The sequence below is a fragment of the Crotalus tigris genome, unplaced genomic scaffold (genome assembly GCF_016545835.1).
Source record: "Crotalus tigris isolate CLP2741 ecotype Arizona unplaced genomic scaffold, ASM1654583v1 scf7180000017828.1554129, whole genome shotgun sequence".
Taxonomy (NCBI): Eukaryota; Metazoa; Chordata; class Lepidosauria; order Squamata; family Viperidae; genus Crotalus; species Crotalus tigris.
The window spans coordinates 1,026,551-1,043,774 of NW_024096658.1; the positions used below are offsets into that span (position 1 = coordinate 1,026,551).

The window sequence follows — 17,224 nt, forward strand, 5'->3', positions numbered from 1 at the left end:
AGGTATGGTTGCATAGCCCTGGAAATGTGCTCCTTTAAAAGGCCATGGTTCTCAAAGAAGACCTTCCAGGAAATTATCCAAATCAGACAGATAAGAGTAAGAGGGAGTATCTTTTGATCATATATCCCTTCCCACTCTAGGAATGTGACTATCTTCATAAATTCTCCCCTTCTGCGAACACCTTTAAACCTTAATTGACCAATCCCAGTTCTGTAATCTCTCTAACATTATTTCCAGCAATACCATCTTGATATATTTATTGTGTGTAGTGCATCCTTGTGCAACGCAAAAGAATTTGAAACATTAGGAAAGAACCATTAAAAATTGTACAAGCAGAAACTAATAAAGATGAGTGCTGAGGCTCAAACTGAGCAAAACAAGGCCAGTATATATAAATTCCACAAAGCATTTGATGCAAGTTTATCTGGTTCAATATTGTATTTCTTATCAAATTCTTCTGAGCAGTCCACAAACAGGACATGATGGTAACTGCCTATCAGTACTTCCTAGTAACTGATATTTACAATCATGCTGCCTCTGATCCTGTAGTAATGTCTTATTAACTGTAGAATTGATATGAGTAAATTAAAGTAAAATTGATTTGAGTAACTCCCACCAAGAACAAGAACAGAAGCCAATAATCCTCTTTACAAAGTTAGACAACTGATAGGTTTAGAACCCTACAATCAAATAAACATTTTCATGGGGCCCATAAAAATATTGCAGCATATATTGAGTGTGATGAGTTAGAATCATTTTAAGTGCTGTTTTATCTGTTCATTGATTACTGTGGTTGAATCACACCCCAGTGGGAGATACAGTATATTACAAAAACATAAAAGGAAACCAGGCCGTCAAAGAACACAGTGGCTAGACACCATGAAAACTGACACCAGTCAGAGCACAGAACAACTATAAGCAGCTGTCCAAGACTGGAGGTTATGGAGAGACCTGGCCCACAGAACCATCTAGAGTTGGACACGACTGAATGGATAACATCATTACATAAACAACAATGCTGTTTGTTTGTTGTTGTTAGTTGCAAAGTCATGTCCGACCCAGGCCTTCCTGTCCTCTACCATCTTCTGGAATCCATTTAAGCTCACACCAGTGACTCCATCCAGCCACCTCATTCTCTGTCGTCCCTTTCTTCTATTGCCCTCAATCTTTCCCAGCATTAGGCTCTTCTCCAATGAGTCCTTCCTTCTCATTAGGTGGCCAAAGTACTTGAGTTTCAACTTCAGGATCTGGCCTTCTAAAGAACAGTCAGGGTTGATCTCCTCCAGGACTAACTGGTTTGATCGCCTTGCAGTCCAGGGGACTCACAGGAGTCTTTTCCAGCACCATAGTTCAAAGGCCTCAATTCTTTGGCGCTCAGCCTTTCTTATGGTCCAACTTTCACAGCCATACATTGCAACTGGGAAAACCATGGCCTTGACTATACGCACTTTTGTTGGCAGGGTGATGTCTCTGCTTTTTAGAATGCTGCCTAGATTTCCCATAGCTTTCCTCCCCAGGAGCAAGCGTCTTTTAATTTCTTGGCTGCAGTCCCCACCTGAGGTGATCTTGGAGCCCAGGAAGATAAAATCTGTCACTACCACTGTTTGTAAAGGATGTAAAAACACATACCTGCTCTTCCTTTCAATAAGAATGGCCATATAGGATGCCGGTAAAGCAGCACCGAAACCAGGACTCCAAAAATAGTATTTTCCCAGTATTCGCCTAAAACAATGAAAGGTAGAATTAGTTACGTTCAACGTGGCCAGGAAAAGGAGGTCATGTTTTCATTCATTCATTCATTCATTCATTCATTCATAATAAATAAATAAATAAATAAATGGGACCCGCAGGATGAAAATACTTTGGATCCAGGGTTCCTGTTAGCAGAACTATACTTGGCAGATGCTCCTACTAACGCAGTGGTGGCGAACCTATGGCACGGGTGCCAGAAGTGGCACTCAGAGCCCTCTCTGTGGGGATTCGCGCCGTTGCCCCAGTCCTAGGCCTTCAGCTGGGTTTTATAAAACTTTTTCACTTTAGGCCTCCGTCACCATGTACAAAAAAAAAAAAGGTTCAATCAATCAATTTCAACTTCTCGCGGGAAAAAAAGATCTTGCAAAGTTGGAATCGATTGATTGAACTTTTTAGTCCCACCCAGTCTGCTGTTACCACCGCAGCCACGCCCACCCAATGGGCCACACCCACCCGGCACCCGACGATGCATAAGTGGGTTTTGGGTTGCAGTTTGGGCACTCGGTCTCTAAAAGGTTCGCCATCACTGGCCTAAAGCAAGAAAGGGACGTGGTTTTCAGATTCGTCCTTTGCCTGGCAATCGCTTTGTGTCTCCCAAAACTGTCTGCAGAGGATTAGGTTAGGAAACAATGTGGGAGGTTGTAGTGGAAAGTACTAAGTGTGCTTTCTTCCTCCTCTTTGGTCCATCATCAGAAGTGCTCTTAACAACACTTCAAAGAACCTCATAACATTCATAGTTCTAACACCTCCAGGAGGAACTTCAATGTTACTGCCTTATATTTCAAAGGTTTACTTTAACACAAAGGACCACGTGCATTTGCATAATGCAGTGTTTCTCAACCTTGACAATTTTAAGGCATGTGAACTTCAACTCCCAGAATTCCACAGCCAGCAATGCTGGCTGTGGAATTCTGGGAGTTGAAGTCCACATGCCTTAAAATTGTCAAGGTTGAGAAACACTGGCATAATGGTAAGTCATGTTTGTTAACACAGGAGAAAACTTTAAAGCCGACCAAGCATTTACATTAACATTCAATGAATTTGTTATTGATTAAAATTGATGTACCCCCTTGCGGGATGACATTTCCCAAACAGCGAACAATGGATATAGAGAACCGTAAATAAAAATGTAATAAATATTCTGTAAAAATAAGAAAATTGTTAGAACCCTTTGCGTGGGGCAGTCGGTGAGTAGTAAAGGCCCGGGTGTGATGGAAGATGAAACCAGGTTATTTCATCATCCTCCTGATTTGGTCAAAAATGTATAATCAAATCACCTTAAAACGCAGAAAAACAGAATGTAAAGACTTCCATTTGCTGTAAGGAAGGATGTTGATTGCAGAATTTCAGGAAGCAGCTTGTTCAAATAATAATCACATTTTCGTTTCCGGAGAATTGCAGCAATCTGAAAGAGATTCGTGCACCAGTTCAAGCTATTTATTTAAATGTTAATTGTTTGCCCTTTCAAATCCTACTTACAAATGAGAAAACCTCACATAAAATAAAACTGTAAATGACATTGAGATAAAACCTGCCCCAGATTAATGTTCATTCTGTTAACTTGCCCCATTAGAGGACATTACATACCTGAGACATAGTCCCTCGCACCTTTTTTTTTAATACTGCTTCAGCAAGAAAGCAAATCCAGTTTTCCAACAATTTTCCAAAATTGAGGTCAATGAATCAGAAACATGACTTGCTCAGCCAGTACTAGAAGTAATGCTATGGTTACTCACATGCCTCCATTTCTGCTAATCCCTTACTCTTTTATGACTCTCCTTGAATTACAAGATCCATCTGCGGGGAAAATCAGGCTTCAAGAATCCTTCATTTGTCTGTACATTTATATTGGAAAAGATCTATGAGGCCACTGCAGAAATATATGCTACAATGAAAAAGTTTACTACAGAACTAAGATCCAGAAATTTCACTTCAAATGTTCAAATGGATGTCCAGGTTACATCTGACTATGGTATAAATCAAAACATACTAGAAGAGGAATTAACAGAGATAAAAGAGGAATTTATTCTAGCTTACAAACCTTCCATCTGCAACTTAGAGGAACTGAAGAAGCAAAGACTGAGACTTCAAACTACAAAGCAACGACCCTTCAAGGAGGAGAGAAATAGACATCTAATGCAGAGGATGGGATTGCTATTATTTCAAAGGCTAATGCAAGCAACAAAGACAGATCTACTGGCTGAAAGGGAAGCGTCCCTATGGAAACCTGCTTTGCACAGGAAAAAAGCCAGAATTAGACTGAAAAGAGAAGTTTAAAATTGTGTAATGGATTTAAAGGCAATGTTTGATTTATGGTTTGTTTTAAGGATTATGATTTAGAGTTAGAAGCAAGAAAAAATATAAATATATATATATATATATATATGAGAGTGATTTTTAGAAAAGATATTTTAAATAGATTAAGAATACTTTTTGGAATAACAGATTTATTTTGATGAAAATTATGTATTGGAATTGAAAAAATGTTGATTTTTTTAGATTGGGATGGTTTTAATAATTAATGGAGTGTTTTAACTTAGATGATTTTTTTTTGTACAATAACATAGATGTGATAAGGTATGACAATCAATTGGATGAAATTTGAAGTTTCTGTAATGAATTGAAGTGAATTAAGATTTAACATTATTTTTTAACTAAGATAGCTATTGTGTAATGGAAGAAGAAATAAATGAGATTGGTGATAAAAGGAGGGATGAGAGAAATTAAGAACTAGAATATATCTGGAAGGGATACCTGAATTGATAACCTGTTGATTTAAAGTGAAATTTGATTTTGGTAATTGTAAACTGATAAAGTTCTAAAACAGGTTTAATAGTAATAGAAATTTAATTTAGAAAAGGAATATTTTAAATGTATTATGTTATTTGAGGGAAATAGAGAGGAGACAGTGAATGTATTGAGTTGAGTTGTTTATTTATGTTTTTACTTTGGAATGTCTGATTACCCAAACACCACTGTGTGTCCTGAGTACTTTTTCTTAAAAATTAAAAAACCAATAAGGTATTTTTTTTTAAAAAAAAGAATCCTTCATTTGTCCAAACCAGTCAGAGTCTTCAGAAAGTACAAATTAAGGGTACAAAAGTATTTCAAATTCCTATGCAAACTGTTTGGATCAACAACTTAAGATATGCTGACGATACAGTTCTGCTTGCCGGTAAACATGAAGACCTTCAGCTCCTCATCAACAGAGTCACAGAAATATCTGAAAAATATTGCTTGAAGCTTAACACCTCAAAAATCAAGATCATGGTCATCAGCAAACAACCCGTTAATTTACGACCAATAAATTCAGAAGGAATACCACTCCAAAAAGTTGAAAGGATCACACACCTCGATTCTAATATTCTAATCTACATGAAAGCTGGGACATGATCACTGAAGTAAAGACAAGGATAGAGAAAGCTCGAACAGCATTCTTCAAAATGAAAAAGGTCTTCTGCAGTCACGACATAAGCCTAAGACTGAAAATCAGGCTTGTCAGATGCTATATTTTTTTCTATCCTGCTGTATGGAGTAGAGAGTTAGTCTCTGACAGAAGGCCACCTGAAGAGACTAGAAGCATTTGAAATATGGATTTACAGGCAGCCGTTAGGTATAAGCTGGGTTAACAAGATCAGAAATGAGGGGGTGATAAGCCGCCTGGGAAAGCCAAGGAAAATTATCAAAACAATTAAAAATGAAAGTTAGAATATTTCGGACATGTGATGCGACACCCAGAAAAATACGGCATACTCCATTTAATCCTCCAGGGAAAGATTGAAGGCAAACGAGGTCCAGGCAGAAGAAGAACATCGTGGCTTCAAAATCTAAGGGACTGGTTTGGACAAAACGCAGCAGCACTTTTTCGTGCGGCTGCTGATAAAAACAGGATTGCCAACAAGATCACCAACGTCCGATAACAGATATGGCACAAGAAGAAGATGCAAACTGAGGTGAGGGGGGATTATACTTAGAACCTGATTTGCATTAAAAATGGGCTGGGTCTGATCCCTTTTAACATATTTCAAGTTCAAAATAGCTTTATTTAAACCTCAAAATTTCCAAAATGTGTGGAGCATTTTGGCAATCAGAACTTCTGGACACTCCAAGGGGCATTTTGAACATAGAACATAGTTCAAATTCCAAGCTTTTAGACCAGTGTTTCTCAACCTTGACAATTTTAAGGCATGTGGACTTCAACTCCCAGAATTCCACAGCCAGCAATGCTGGCTGTGGAATTCTGGGAGTTGAAGTCCACATGCCTTAAAATTGTCAAGGTTGAGAAATACTGTTTTAGACAGCCCTACCTTTCCCTTTACATTTTCATATAAAGGAAATTTGTTCCCTACGAATTTTAAAACACTGATTGGTCATTTCCCCATCTTAAAATATCCTGACATGCATGCTAATTTATTACCTTGGGTTCTGTGTAAATAACCTGTCTGTATAGAGATAATGGAAAAGGGGCCTTTATTTTTCCTAATATTTCCACCTCTTCTACTTCCTCAAAAGTGTAACTTACGATATCAGCAAGGCAAGTATCATTATCCAGGCTTATTTTATCAGATGTAATTTAATTTATTAAACTTATATGCTGTCCAACTTGGTTTACAAATTGTTAAAAACATTTAAAAACAGGAAAACAAACACAAAACAAAAACCATTCTATAAAGGTAGTTATGATGGCCATATTCATATCTGCAGTAGATGTTGTTTTACATAGTGTGGCACCCTTGATACTAAATTTTTCTATACTACCTAAGGAAGGTGTATCACCCTACAGAGGGAGGTAATAGGTTAAGACCTATTTGTTACAAGGATGTAATTTGGAGTGCCGGGAAGTATCATTGTTATTATTTGGTTGTTTCCAATGATCTAGCACAGTGGTTCTCAACCTTTTTAGTGCCGCGACCCCCAACCAGTCGTAAGTCGAGGACTACTCAGCCGGTCGTAAGTCGAGGACTACTCAACTGGTGCAGCACCGTTTGCAGAATGAGACTTTTGGCGGGCTCAGCAGGGCAGAGACAGCCTGGACAATTCCTATTGGCTTTTGAAAGCCGATAGAATTAGACTCTATTCAAGAGAGTCTATTCTATTGGCTTTCAAAAGCCAATAGAATAAAAGGGAGTAGCACAGCTAAGGAAAAGGGGGGAAAAATGGCGGACTGCGTTGTTTGGCGACCCCCGTGAAATGGTCATTCGACCCCAAATGGGGTCCCGACCCACAGGTTGAGAACCACTGATCTAGCAAAATGAATAGCAGCCCTCAGTAGTGTGGGTTTCCACTTATCTTTGATGAGTTTAGTTTGAGGGGAAACTTCCGGAAAGAAACAATTTACAAAAGGCCACCTTAACAAGCTGCGAGGAAATTTGTAATGGTGCGGGAATGCCAAAATGTTGTTTGAACACGTTTAAAAGCTGTTTGTAATATTCTTGGATAGCTTCACTACGTTCTTTTTACAAGTGCTAATTTTAACCCAATCAGAGCATACAAATAACATGTCACCAACGGCATTTAAAACACCCAAACAAAGTTGTTGCAAGATCCCCAGGTTGCAAGTCTTACACAGGCCAGCAACTGACGTATTAGTTTAATTATGTAAATTTAATCATGTTTAATTTAATTCTAATCAACTTAATTTAATTTTGTTGTTGTTAGTTGCGAAGTCGTCTCCGACCCATCGCGACCCCATGGACAATGTTCCTCCATGCCTTCCTGTGCTCTACCATCTTCTGGAGTCCATTTAAGTTCACGCCTACTGCTTTAGTTAAATACCGTATATTCCGGCGTATAAGGCGACTTTTGAGAGCGTCGAAACAGCCTCCGAACTCGGGAGTCGTCTTATACGCCGAGTCGTCATACGCCGAGTCGTCTTACACGCCGGAAATAAGGTAGTTTCTGGCGTATAAGACAACTTTCTAGGCATGTGACTCGGCATCCATCATCTTATATGCCGGAAATAACGTAGCTTCCGGCATATAAGACGACTTTCTAGGCATGCAACTCAGCATCGATCGTCTTATACGCCGGAAATACCGGTAGTTTCCGGCGTATAAGATGACTTTCTAGGCATGCGACTCGGCGTCGATCGTCTTGCGACCCGGCATCGAACTAGGGGGTCATCTTATACGCCGGGTCGCCCTATATGCCGGAATATATGGTACTTTTATTTATTTTATTGAAGAAACTTATATGGCCATCCATCTTACTGTAAACGCTGCAACTCTGGGCAACCAAATGTAAACCTCAAAACAATATAAAACAAATTATTTTAATTAAAATCATAACTATTCATAAGCAATCAGAGATCCATAATATGTACTATTGCATGTTTCCAGATAGGAATGGCCATCATCCAGGACCAAATGCCTAAGAGTGTTTAGCCTTTAATACCCTTCTACAGATCTATAGGATGATGGTCAACTGGATACAAGACTGGGACCAAAGTTTCTTTTGCTAAACAAAGTGATTGTTAAGTGAGGCATGCAGTTAAGTGAATCACTGCAGTGAAGTGAATCTCTGCAGTTATTAAATGAATTAGACGATCATTATGCAAATATGATTTCGCCCACTGACTTCGCTTGTCAGAAGCCAGCTGGGAAGGTCACAAATGGCAATCACATGACCCTGGATCTGAGGCAAATGCATTTTGGAGTCCCAAGAGGGAGGGGCTGCTTCCAAGAGACCAAAGGTGGACTCTCCCTAGCAGTTTACAAAGTATATCTATAGTTTAGGCTGATAGTTGTTTTAGTCTGGCAAGATTCTGTCTGTAGCCAAACAACATTAAAGAAACTACTCAGAAGTAACTCCACATAACAGAATAACAGAATTGGAAGGGACCTTGGAGGTCTTCTTGTCCAACCCCCTGCTCAGGCAGGAAACCCTACACCCGTGGTGGCGAACCTATGGCACGCGTACCACATTTGGCACGCGGAGCCATCTCTGTGGGCACGCGCGCCATCACCCCAATCCTAAGCCTTCAGCTGGGTTTTATAAAATCTTTTCACTTTAGGCCTCCTCCACCGTGTGCAAAAAAAAAAGGGGGGGGGTTTCAATCAATCAATCAATTTCAACTTCTTGCAGGAAAAAAAATCTCAAGTTGGAATTGATTTATTGAACTTTTTAGTCCCACCCAGTCTGCCGTTACACCGCAGCCACGTCCACCCAACTGGCCACACCCACCCAATGGGCCACACCCACCCAGCACCCAACGATACATAAGTGGGTTTTGGGTTACAGTTTGGACACTTGGTCTCTAAAAGGTTCACCGTCACTGCCCTACACCATTTCAGACAAATGGCTGTCCAGTCTCTTCTTAAAAACTTCCAGAGTTGGAGCATTCACAGCTTCTGGTGGCAAGTTGTTCCACCGATTAATTGTTCTAACAGTCAGGAAGTTTAGTTATTCTTGTTTTGTGGGGCCTGCCAGGGACTCTGCAAACACTGTAAATATATAGCAATAGCACTTAGGCCTAGATACCATTTCACAGTGCTTTACAGCCTTCTCTAAGCAGTTTGCAGAGTCAGCGTATTGTCCCTAACAATCTGGGTCCTCATTTGACCGACCTCAGAAGGATGGAAGAGCTAAGTCAACCCTAAGCTGGTCAGAATCGAACTGCTGAACTGCTGGCAGCCAGCAGCCAGCCGAATTTTAATTGCCAAGCACACGGATTTTGATCAGGTGACCGTAGGGATGCTGCAATGAGCGTAAGGTTGAGGACTGATCCTAAGTCACTATTTTCAGTGCCACTACAACTTCAAACACCAGTCTGTTATGGAGTAACAATTCCACACCCGATGAAAAGAGGTAAAGAGAAGATTACTCAGCAAGGCTCATTAAGTCTGTTCTGTAGAAAGAGATAAGAGTGCTGGGAGGGTTAGAGTACTTTTAACGTGCCTAGCACAATGGTTCCATTTCTCATTAGTTTAATATAAACTTTCGCCTCACATAGCTAAACTTTACATTTCTTGCACATACAAAAGCACTTTGTTTCCTATATGCTGACTGGTTACTTCCCCATCTGGAATATCCTGACATGCATGCTAATTTATCACTTTAGTTTCTTTGTGCATGACCTGTCCATTCAAAGATAATGGAGAAGGGCATTTATTTTCCCTACACAGTTTAACCTACTAGCTTTCTGAACTAATCACTTATGACTTGTTGCTTGTTGTAACACAAGTTCAAACTGTAGATCCCTGGATTTTTGTTCATAGATTTTGTAGCAAAACATTAAATGCATTTAATAAAACTGAGTATCTTCCTTCACATTACATAATCAGAAGAGAGAGAAAATATTCTTGGTAACTTTGTTGTGTGCTGCCTACATCCCACGGATGGGGCTTTGCTTGTTTGTGCAGACCGGTTGCTGGCATGCCGTGGCCTGGTACTGGTCCACGGACCGGGGGTTGGGGATCCCTGATCTACCACATACAGTGTAAAGACAGCAACAGCTGTAGGACAGAAGCGACAGAAGACCAGCAGAGCGCATTCATGAACACCAACTAGTAGTCAGAAGATTCCTTAATTTCACAATACATGGTCAGGCTTAACCACAGTTTCACCTGGGAAACTGTGAGCATCCTAGATCAGTGGTTCTCAACATTTTCAATGCTGTGACCCCCAACCGGTCGTAAGTTGTAATTAGACTCTATTCAAGAGAGTCTATTCTATTGGCTTTCAAAAGCCAATAGAATAAAAGGGAGTAGCACAGCTAAGGAAAAGGGGGAAAAAATGGCGGACTGCGTTGTTTGGCGACCCCCATGAAATGGTCGTTCGACCCCAAATGGGGTCCCGACCCACAGGTTGAGAACCACTGTCCTAGATCAATCCAAGTCCAAAAATGCTAGAGAATTCCTAGAAACTTGCCACTCAAACAACTTGGCCATCAACAGGCATATGGCCATTAACAACATCTACATGCCATCGAAAAGAGTCAATCAAAAAAACAAAAAGGAAAGAAAAAGACCAAAACACCTCCTCACGAGCAATCAACACCCAGATGTGCAGAGATTAACACCAAAATTAACACTAAATCAACGATCAAGTAAACAATACCCCAAACATGGAACTACCAACTCAGACAAGCAAGGGAAACAGTAAAAAACAGCCTAATCAAGGAACCACCAGAATACACCCATCAGCACTGATAGAGCAAGTTACTAGTATATGAAAGAGGGCAAACCCCACTCCCTTTTAACATTGATGATGTTACCTAGTTGGGTCATGAAACATCTGCAGGAAAACAGCCAAGCTCAGAGAGCACACCCTCACAGTTCAATCCTGAGCTTCAATCATTCTTTTCTATTGGTAATACTGACCTTTCACAAGTAACTTCCGTTAAATCTGATCAGATTAAGTTCGTGTTAAGTATAGCCAGCTACTGTACTTTAACGCTGTGAAAATATTTTACATAGCTAAATTTCAACATGGACACACAGACATCCCAAAAGCCATTTACAAAAGACTTCAATCATCTTTGATGTTATGTTTTTCAGTTAAGTGAGAGAACAGATCTTCTAAACTTTTTAATGGCCACTTTTGAGTAACAGGACTCCTTAAGAGGAGCCAATTCCACTGAAGAGATGTGGCTGATAGCTTTGAGTAGAAGATCAGTTTCGATATAGTATGTAATAATCCTCCTGTTGCAGATTCCTGACAGTTCCAAGATGTGTCTTAACTCAATCGTAACATGTATGCATAACAGCCATTCCTCCGTGGTGTGATTATATAACAGATAAGAGAATAGCGTAAGCTTATTAGCCCATTCAGTTACAAAAGTCACTCCACCTACCTGGTAATCTCACTTGTTGCAAAGGATTACTGAAGATATCTGTCTATAAGCTGGTTAACATTTTTACTCACCCATAACGTTGACTGGTCTTAGCCTTTCTTGGCCTTCCACAAAGAGGTCAAAACTTGACTTGGCAGCCTTGGGTAAGACACACAGAGGGCCATACACCATGGGGCTGACTGACCCCATGAGGAAACACACACACACACCACCTATATTAATTAATACTAAATGACTATCTTGAAATAGATACTATGAAAACTCAACTAACAGTGATTTATTCAATTAATTTTTTTTGTTGTTGTTAGTTGCGAAGTCGTGTCCGACCCATCGCGACCCCATGGACAACGTTCCTCCAGGCCTTCCTGTCCTCTACCATCTTCTGGAGTCCATTTAAGCTCACGCCTACTGCTTCAGAGACTCCATCTAGCCACCTCATTCTCTGTCGTCCCATTCTTCTATTGCCCTCAATCTTTCCCAGCATCAGGCTCTTCTCCAGTGAGTCCTTCCTTCTCATTAGGTGGCCAAAGTACTTGAGTTTCAACTTCAGGATCTGGCCTTCTAAAGAGCAGTCGGGGTTGATCTCCTCTAGGACTGACCGGTTTGATTGCCTTGCAGTCCAGGGGACTCGCAGGAGTCTTCTCCAGCACCATAGTTCAAAGGCCTCGATTCTTTTGCGCTCAGCTTTTCTTATGGTCCAACTTTCACAGCCATACATTGCAACTGGGAAAACCATGGCCTTGGTACTTTTGTTAGCAGGGTTAGACAATTGTAATAGAATTATCTCTTATACCCCACAACACATACTTTTCTCTTAAGAGGCAGTGCAACAATATTTTATCTCCTTTTATACATTGTTTATATATTGATTATATTGTACACTGCCCAGAGCCCCTGTCAGATGATGATGGATGGATGGATGGAGACATAGATAGGTAGGCAGGTAGGTAGGTAGGTAGGTAGGTAGGCAGGCAGGCAGGCAGACAGACAGACACTATGAAATTTAGAAAATTGTAATAGAATTACCTCTTATACCACACAACACATACTCTTCTCTCAACAAACAGTGCAACAATATTTTTATCTCCTTCAGAGAACCATAGTTAGAAAAAAGGCTCCTATCACAACTCTATGCTGGTTCCTTTATATTCTTCAAAAGTGCTGGTTCTCTTCAAAATATAAGTCACAACTCATATAAGGTCACCATATTTACTCAACCCTAGGACTCTTGTTCAAGATTAAGTCTTTAAGATTAGGCTCATAGGCTGCACTTCCTCATAGTGGAGTAGGTCTGGTTTTAACTAAACGTATTCCATAAATTCATCCACTGTGACTTCCAAGCTACGCTCCACACCTTAGCAAAATGAGCAATCCAGATTTTCATAATAACTGAAAGAAGCTTAGTAAGCTGTCCAACCTTAACTACTGTTTGGATTCATATCTCATATAGTTTGCTGGGCTTTCACTTCTATTTTGCCCAAACAGAGCTATTATGGTTTATAAACTACATGGCTTAATATGGGTGTGAATCCAAGTGTGGTGAAACTTATGTCTAGATATCTATGTATATAACCATTGCACAAATTAGGGGTTATAAATTGTTGCCTTCCTGTATTATGATGCTGTGGCTTTAACATTAATTAGTGATTGGGTTAATTTAACAAATGCAGAAATACTCCTCTTGGAGGGTTGGGATTTACTTTTTGGTTGGCATGCCTATTTAATTTTTAATAAAAAAGTTGATTGGGTTTTTAAATATAGCTAACAATATAGCTAACAATTGCAATTACTGCGCTGCACTCTACATTTCTCTGCCCTTGAAGACTATCTGGAAACGTCAACAGGTCCAAAATGCAGCAGTTCACACAATAATGGGGGTCCTTAGATTTGCCCATGTAACACATTTGTTGCAAAAGCTACACCGGCTGCTCATTTCTTTCTGGTTGCAATTCAAGTCCTATATCGACAGGGCCGGGTTTTTGCCGGACTACCTTTTCCTAAAGACATCTACTCATCCCACCAGATCAGATAGGATGGACATATTTCTACTCTCTTCCCCTAAATATTGCCATCTATTGGGAGCTAGGAAGTTTCCCTTTTGCCATGGCAGCCCCTGCCCTATGGAACTCTCTGCCCCCTAAAGTTTGGCAGGCCTTTACCCTGAGAAAAGATTAGACAAATACCCATTAGAAGTTTGACTTGGCACCAGGTTTTTGTTCTTTTTAATGTGTTTTATAGCTTTAATGTGGTTCTGTGTTGTTTTACGTTATGATTGAGAGCCCCCCCCCCGCCCCAAAGTTGGTTATAAGATGGTGGCTATATAAATGTTTTAAATAAATAATTTATATGACTTAGCAACACTTCGGTTTGGATGTTAAGGATCTTAAGGATTCGATTTGAAATTTTTCTACGTAAAGTATTTGTTTTAAACCGATCTACTCTTTTGATCTACTACAACTATCACCAAGACACTATCAGCAATAGTCAATCAAAAACATTATAATAGGCAAAAACTGAGCATCACATTGTATGCATAAACCTGGCTGGGTTCACATTTTGTGCTAAACCATAGTTTGATGACAAGTTTGCATAACTTCCTAAGCTGTACTTTTTTGCTGATAAACCATTATCCCACATCCCACTCAGTCAAAAATATCAACCATTATTACTTGGTATGATGTTTTATTTGGAGCACTGAGTCCTTTAAAGTTTTATAGTGGGAAGTATTTTTTTAAAAAATAGGTGGTTCTATAAACTACATCCAAAGTTTATTTTTAGCAAGGCCAAAGGGATCAGGAATAGTAAATGCTTTTGCTTACTATTCTGAAGCAGGTCCTAGTTTACAATAAATCATTCAGGAATTAATAATCTGAGCACTTATACAACAACAGTATTTATTTCTCAGCTTACTTTCTTCACTATTACATTCTGTCCTCGCTATAATAACAAATCTTGCTTGTATGAACTAAAGCCAAATACAATCTAGTCAAGGTCCTTGCACACAACTGGTGTTGAAACTGGTGATACCTTTCAACTTTGAACATCCCCTGAGCTAGGCAAAAATAAACTGAGAGATTAGAGACAGGAAAGGAAAGGAAAGGTCACCAGGAATTTTACAGTCATCCTAGGAAGGTCTAGGGCAGTGGTTCTCAACCTGTGGGTCGGGACCCCATTTTGGGTCAAACGACCATTTCACGGGGGTCGCCAAACAACGCAGTCCGCCATTTTTTCCCCTTTTCCTTAGCTGTGCTACTCCCTTTTATTCTATTGGCTTTTGAAAGCCAATAGAATAGACTCTCTTGAATAGAGTCTAATTCTATTGGCTTTCAAAAGCCAATAGGAATTGTCCAGGCTGTCTCTGCCCTGCTGAGCCCGCCAAAAGTCCCATTCTGCAAATGGTGCTGCACCACTTGAGTAGTCCTCGACTTACGACCGGTTGAGTAGTCCTTGACTTACGGGAAGACTAGAACCCAGTCTCCTAGTTTCTAGGCCATCACCTTAACTACTACCTAAAACTGGCTCTCTTTCAATAGTATGTTTTTCTTCCAATAACCAGTGGTTTTGTTTGTCTAACAGATAGCCCTCCATCTCACAAGAACAGCTACTTACTCCTCTCAATTCCAACACTTGTATATACACTTCATATTGCTCAATATCGTTTGCACAAGTAAGAAGGACAAGTATCTGCTGTCATATTCTTATAGAAGCAAAATAGCTACGGGCTTAATAAAAGATGAAATCTCCCTAGAAACCCTAAATCATTTTGACATTCTTGCAGGAAAAGTGAAACAAAAGCATAATAGGTAGGACTTCTTTTTGCCTTCCGTTCAATCTTGTCCAATTCTCAGAAACTGCCTGGGCAAGTTCTGCAGTTTTCTTGGCAAGGTTTTTCAGAAGTAGTTTAACACTGACTCCTTCCTAGGGTTTAGAGAAAGTGACTGGCCCAAGGTCACCCATTTGGCTTTGTGCCCAAGGCAAGATTAGAACTCATGGTCTCCCAGTTTCTAGCCTCATGCTTTAACTACTATGGCAAATTGGCTCTAAAAGGACTCTGCAGCACTTGATCCCAAGGGGAGACTGTGCTTAAGAAGAGATATAAATGCAGTACTATCCGCAACTCCTTGAAGCAAGCATGTCAAACTGCCAGCCCATGGGCCAGATGCATCATGCCGAAATCGTGCCCACCCCATTGCCGGCAATGGGGCAAAAGTTCCAATACGTCGTGCAACATCACGAGTTTGACATGCCTGCCTTAAAGCAACTGTGTCTTTTTCCAGGATTATGCTGCTTGTCATGTGATCCTGGCAAAAGTCACATTTCCTTTAAATCAGATATAGAGGGGTGTTTTACAACCCTGCAAACTCAGAAGCACCTTTTTGCCTTGGAATCTGTAGACTCATGGAGAGCTAAAATATAAGTTTTTTTTTTTTTTTAAGTGTGCCTTTAGGGAAAAGAGCAGGAGTGCATGTCACACAGCTCCCAAGTCCCATAAGATGACAAGACTTAAAACAGGGAAGATGGGGCATGCCCTCCCTGTGGGAGCTGTGGGGCAAACAGATGTTCTTGGGAGAAAGCAATCTCTCAAGTCACCTGATCCTATGCATGTATACAGCAATGTGCATACAGACTGAGAACCTCCATAGACATACAGCAATATACAGTATACACAGTGGGTAAAGATGCCATTATATCAGAGCTATATAGAACATAGAATAACAGAGTTGGATGTAATTTATTCCATCTATTACATATGTGACAATGGGCACGTTTTTTAGAAAACAGCAGTCAGCAGGACTAACACAACAGACTTAAGCCTCTCACTTGAGAGACCTGGAGGCCACATTCAGCTGGCAGACAAGGCTTCAATCAATCAGAACAGAGCTGGAAGGGACCTTGGAGGTCTTCTAGTCCAACCCCCTGCTCAAGCAGGAGACCCTGTACCATTTCAGACAAGTGACTGTCCCGTCTTCTCTTAAAAACCTCCAGGGATGATGAAACTTGCATCAATCTGATATATTTTCGGGAGGGGGGAGGGGTGTCTTTGACAGTCACACCAACCCACTTTCCAGTCCAGCTGCAGCTGCCACACAGGTGCCCTCACACCTGTACCCCCCCAAGCCCTCCCCCCCTCCCTCCCACTCCACGTCCATCCTCCTCTCCTTCCCCTCCCCAACCTGAGGTGAGGAGAGGGGGGGCTGCAGGAAGGCAAGGGGGCCTCTCACCAGGTAAAGGGTCCCATAGATGCGGAGCGACTCTCCAAACGCCCCTTGGGTGATGTGCACGAAGGCTCGCCCGCAATGGGGGTGCCAAGTGTGCCCGATCTCGTAGCAGTTGTGGGGGATGGACTTGCTCAGCGCCGCCATCTTAGCCCAGCGGCTGGAGCCGGAGGAGGGGGGGGGCGTGCGCGCGCCCGAGGCAGAAGTACACGAGACGAAGACGACGGCGCGAGCGAGGGAGCGAGCGCGCGCCAAGTTGAGGACGACTGCGGGCCGCCCGGGGTTACTCTCGATCAACCACCCTCTTTTTCCCTCCGCCCCTTTGCTTTGCCGGCTCGCGTGAGCCCGCTCAGCCAATCCGGGGCTGGCTCTCGCCCAGCCGGTGGAAGGGGGGGTGAGGAGAGGGGAAAAAAAAAAAAAAAGGAGCTGGCGCGAGCGCTCCCAACGCCGGCCCCGTTGCCCC

The 17,224-nt window shown here is 41.2% G+C and overlaps 1 protein-coding gene across 1 annotated transcript in view; it reads right to left on the reverse strand.

Moving 5' to 3' along the window:
• Positions 1-16,995, reverse strand: part of TMEM135 (transmembrane protein 135) — a 168,539-nt gene extending 151,544 nt beyond the window's left edge. The window contains exons 1-3 of the mRNA XM_039342959.1: positions 16,768-16,995; positions 3,030-3,157; positions 1,630-1,722 (exon numbers count right to left, since the gene is read on the reverse strand). Of these exons, the coding sequence (XP_039198893.1) occupies positions 1,630-1,722; positions 3,030-3,157; positions 16,768-16,908 (362 nt within the window). The 5' untranslated portion in view covers positions 16,909-16,995. The remainder of the gene's footprint in view (positions 1-1,629; positions 1,723-3,029; positions 3,158-16,767) is intronic.
• Between the last annotated feature and the right edge of the window lie 229 nt (positions 16,996-17,224).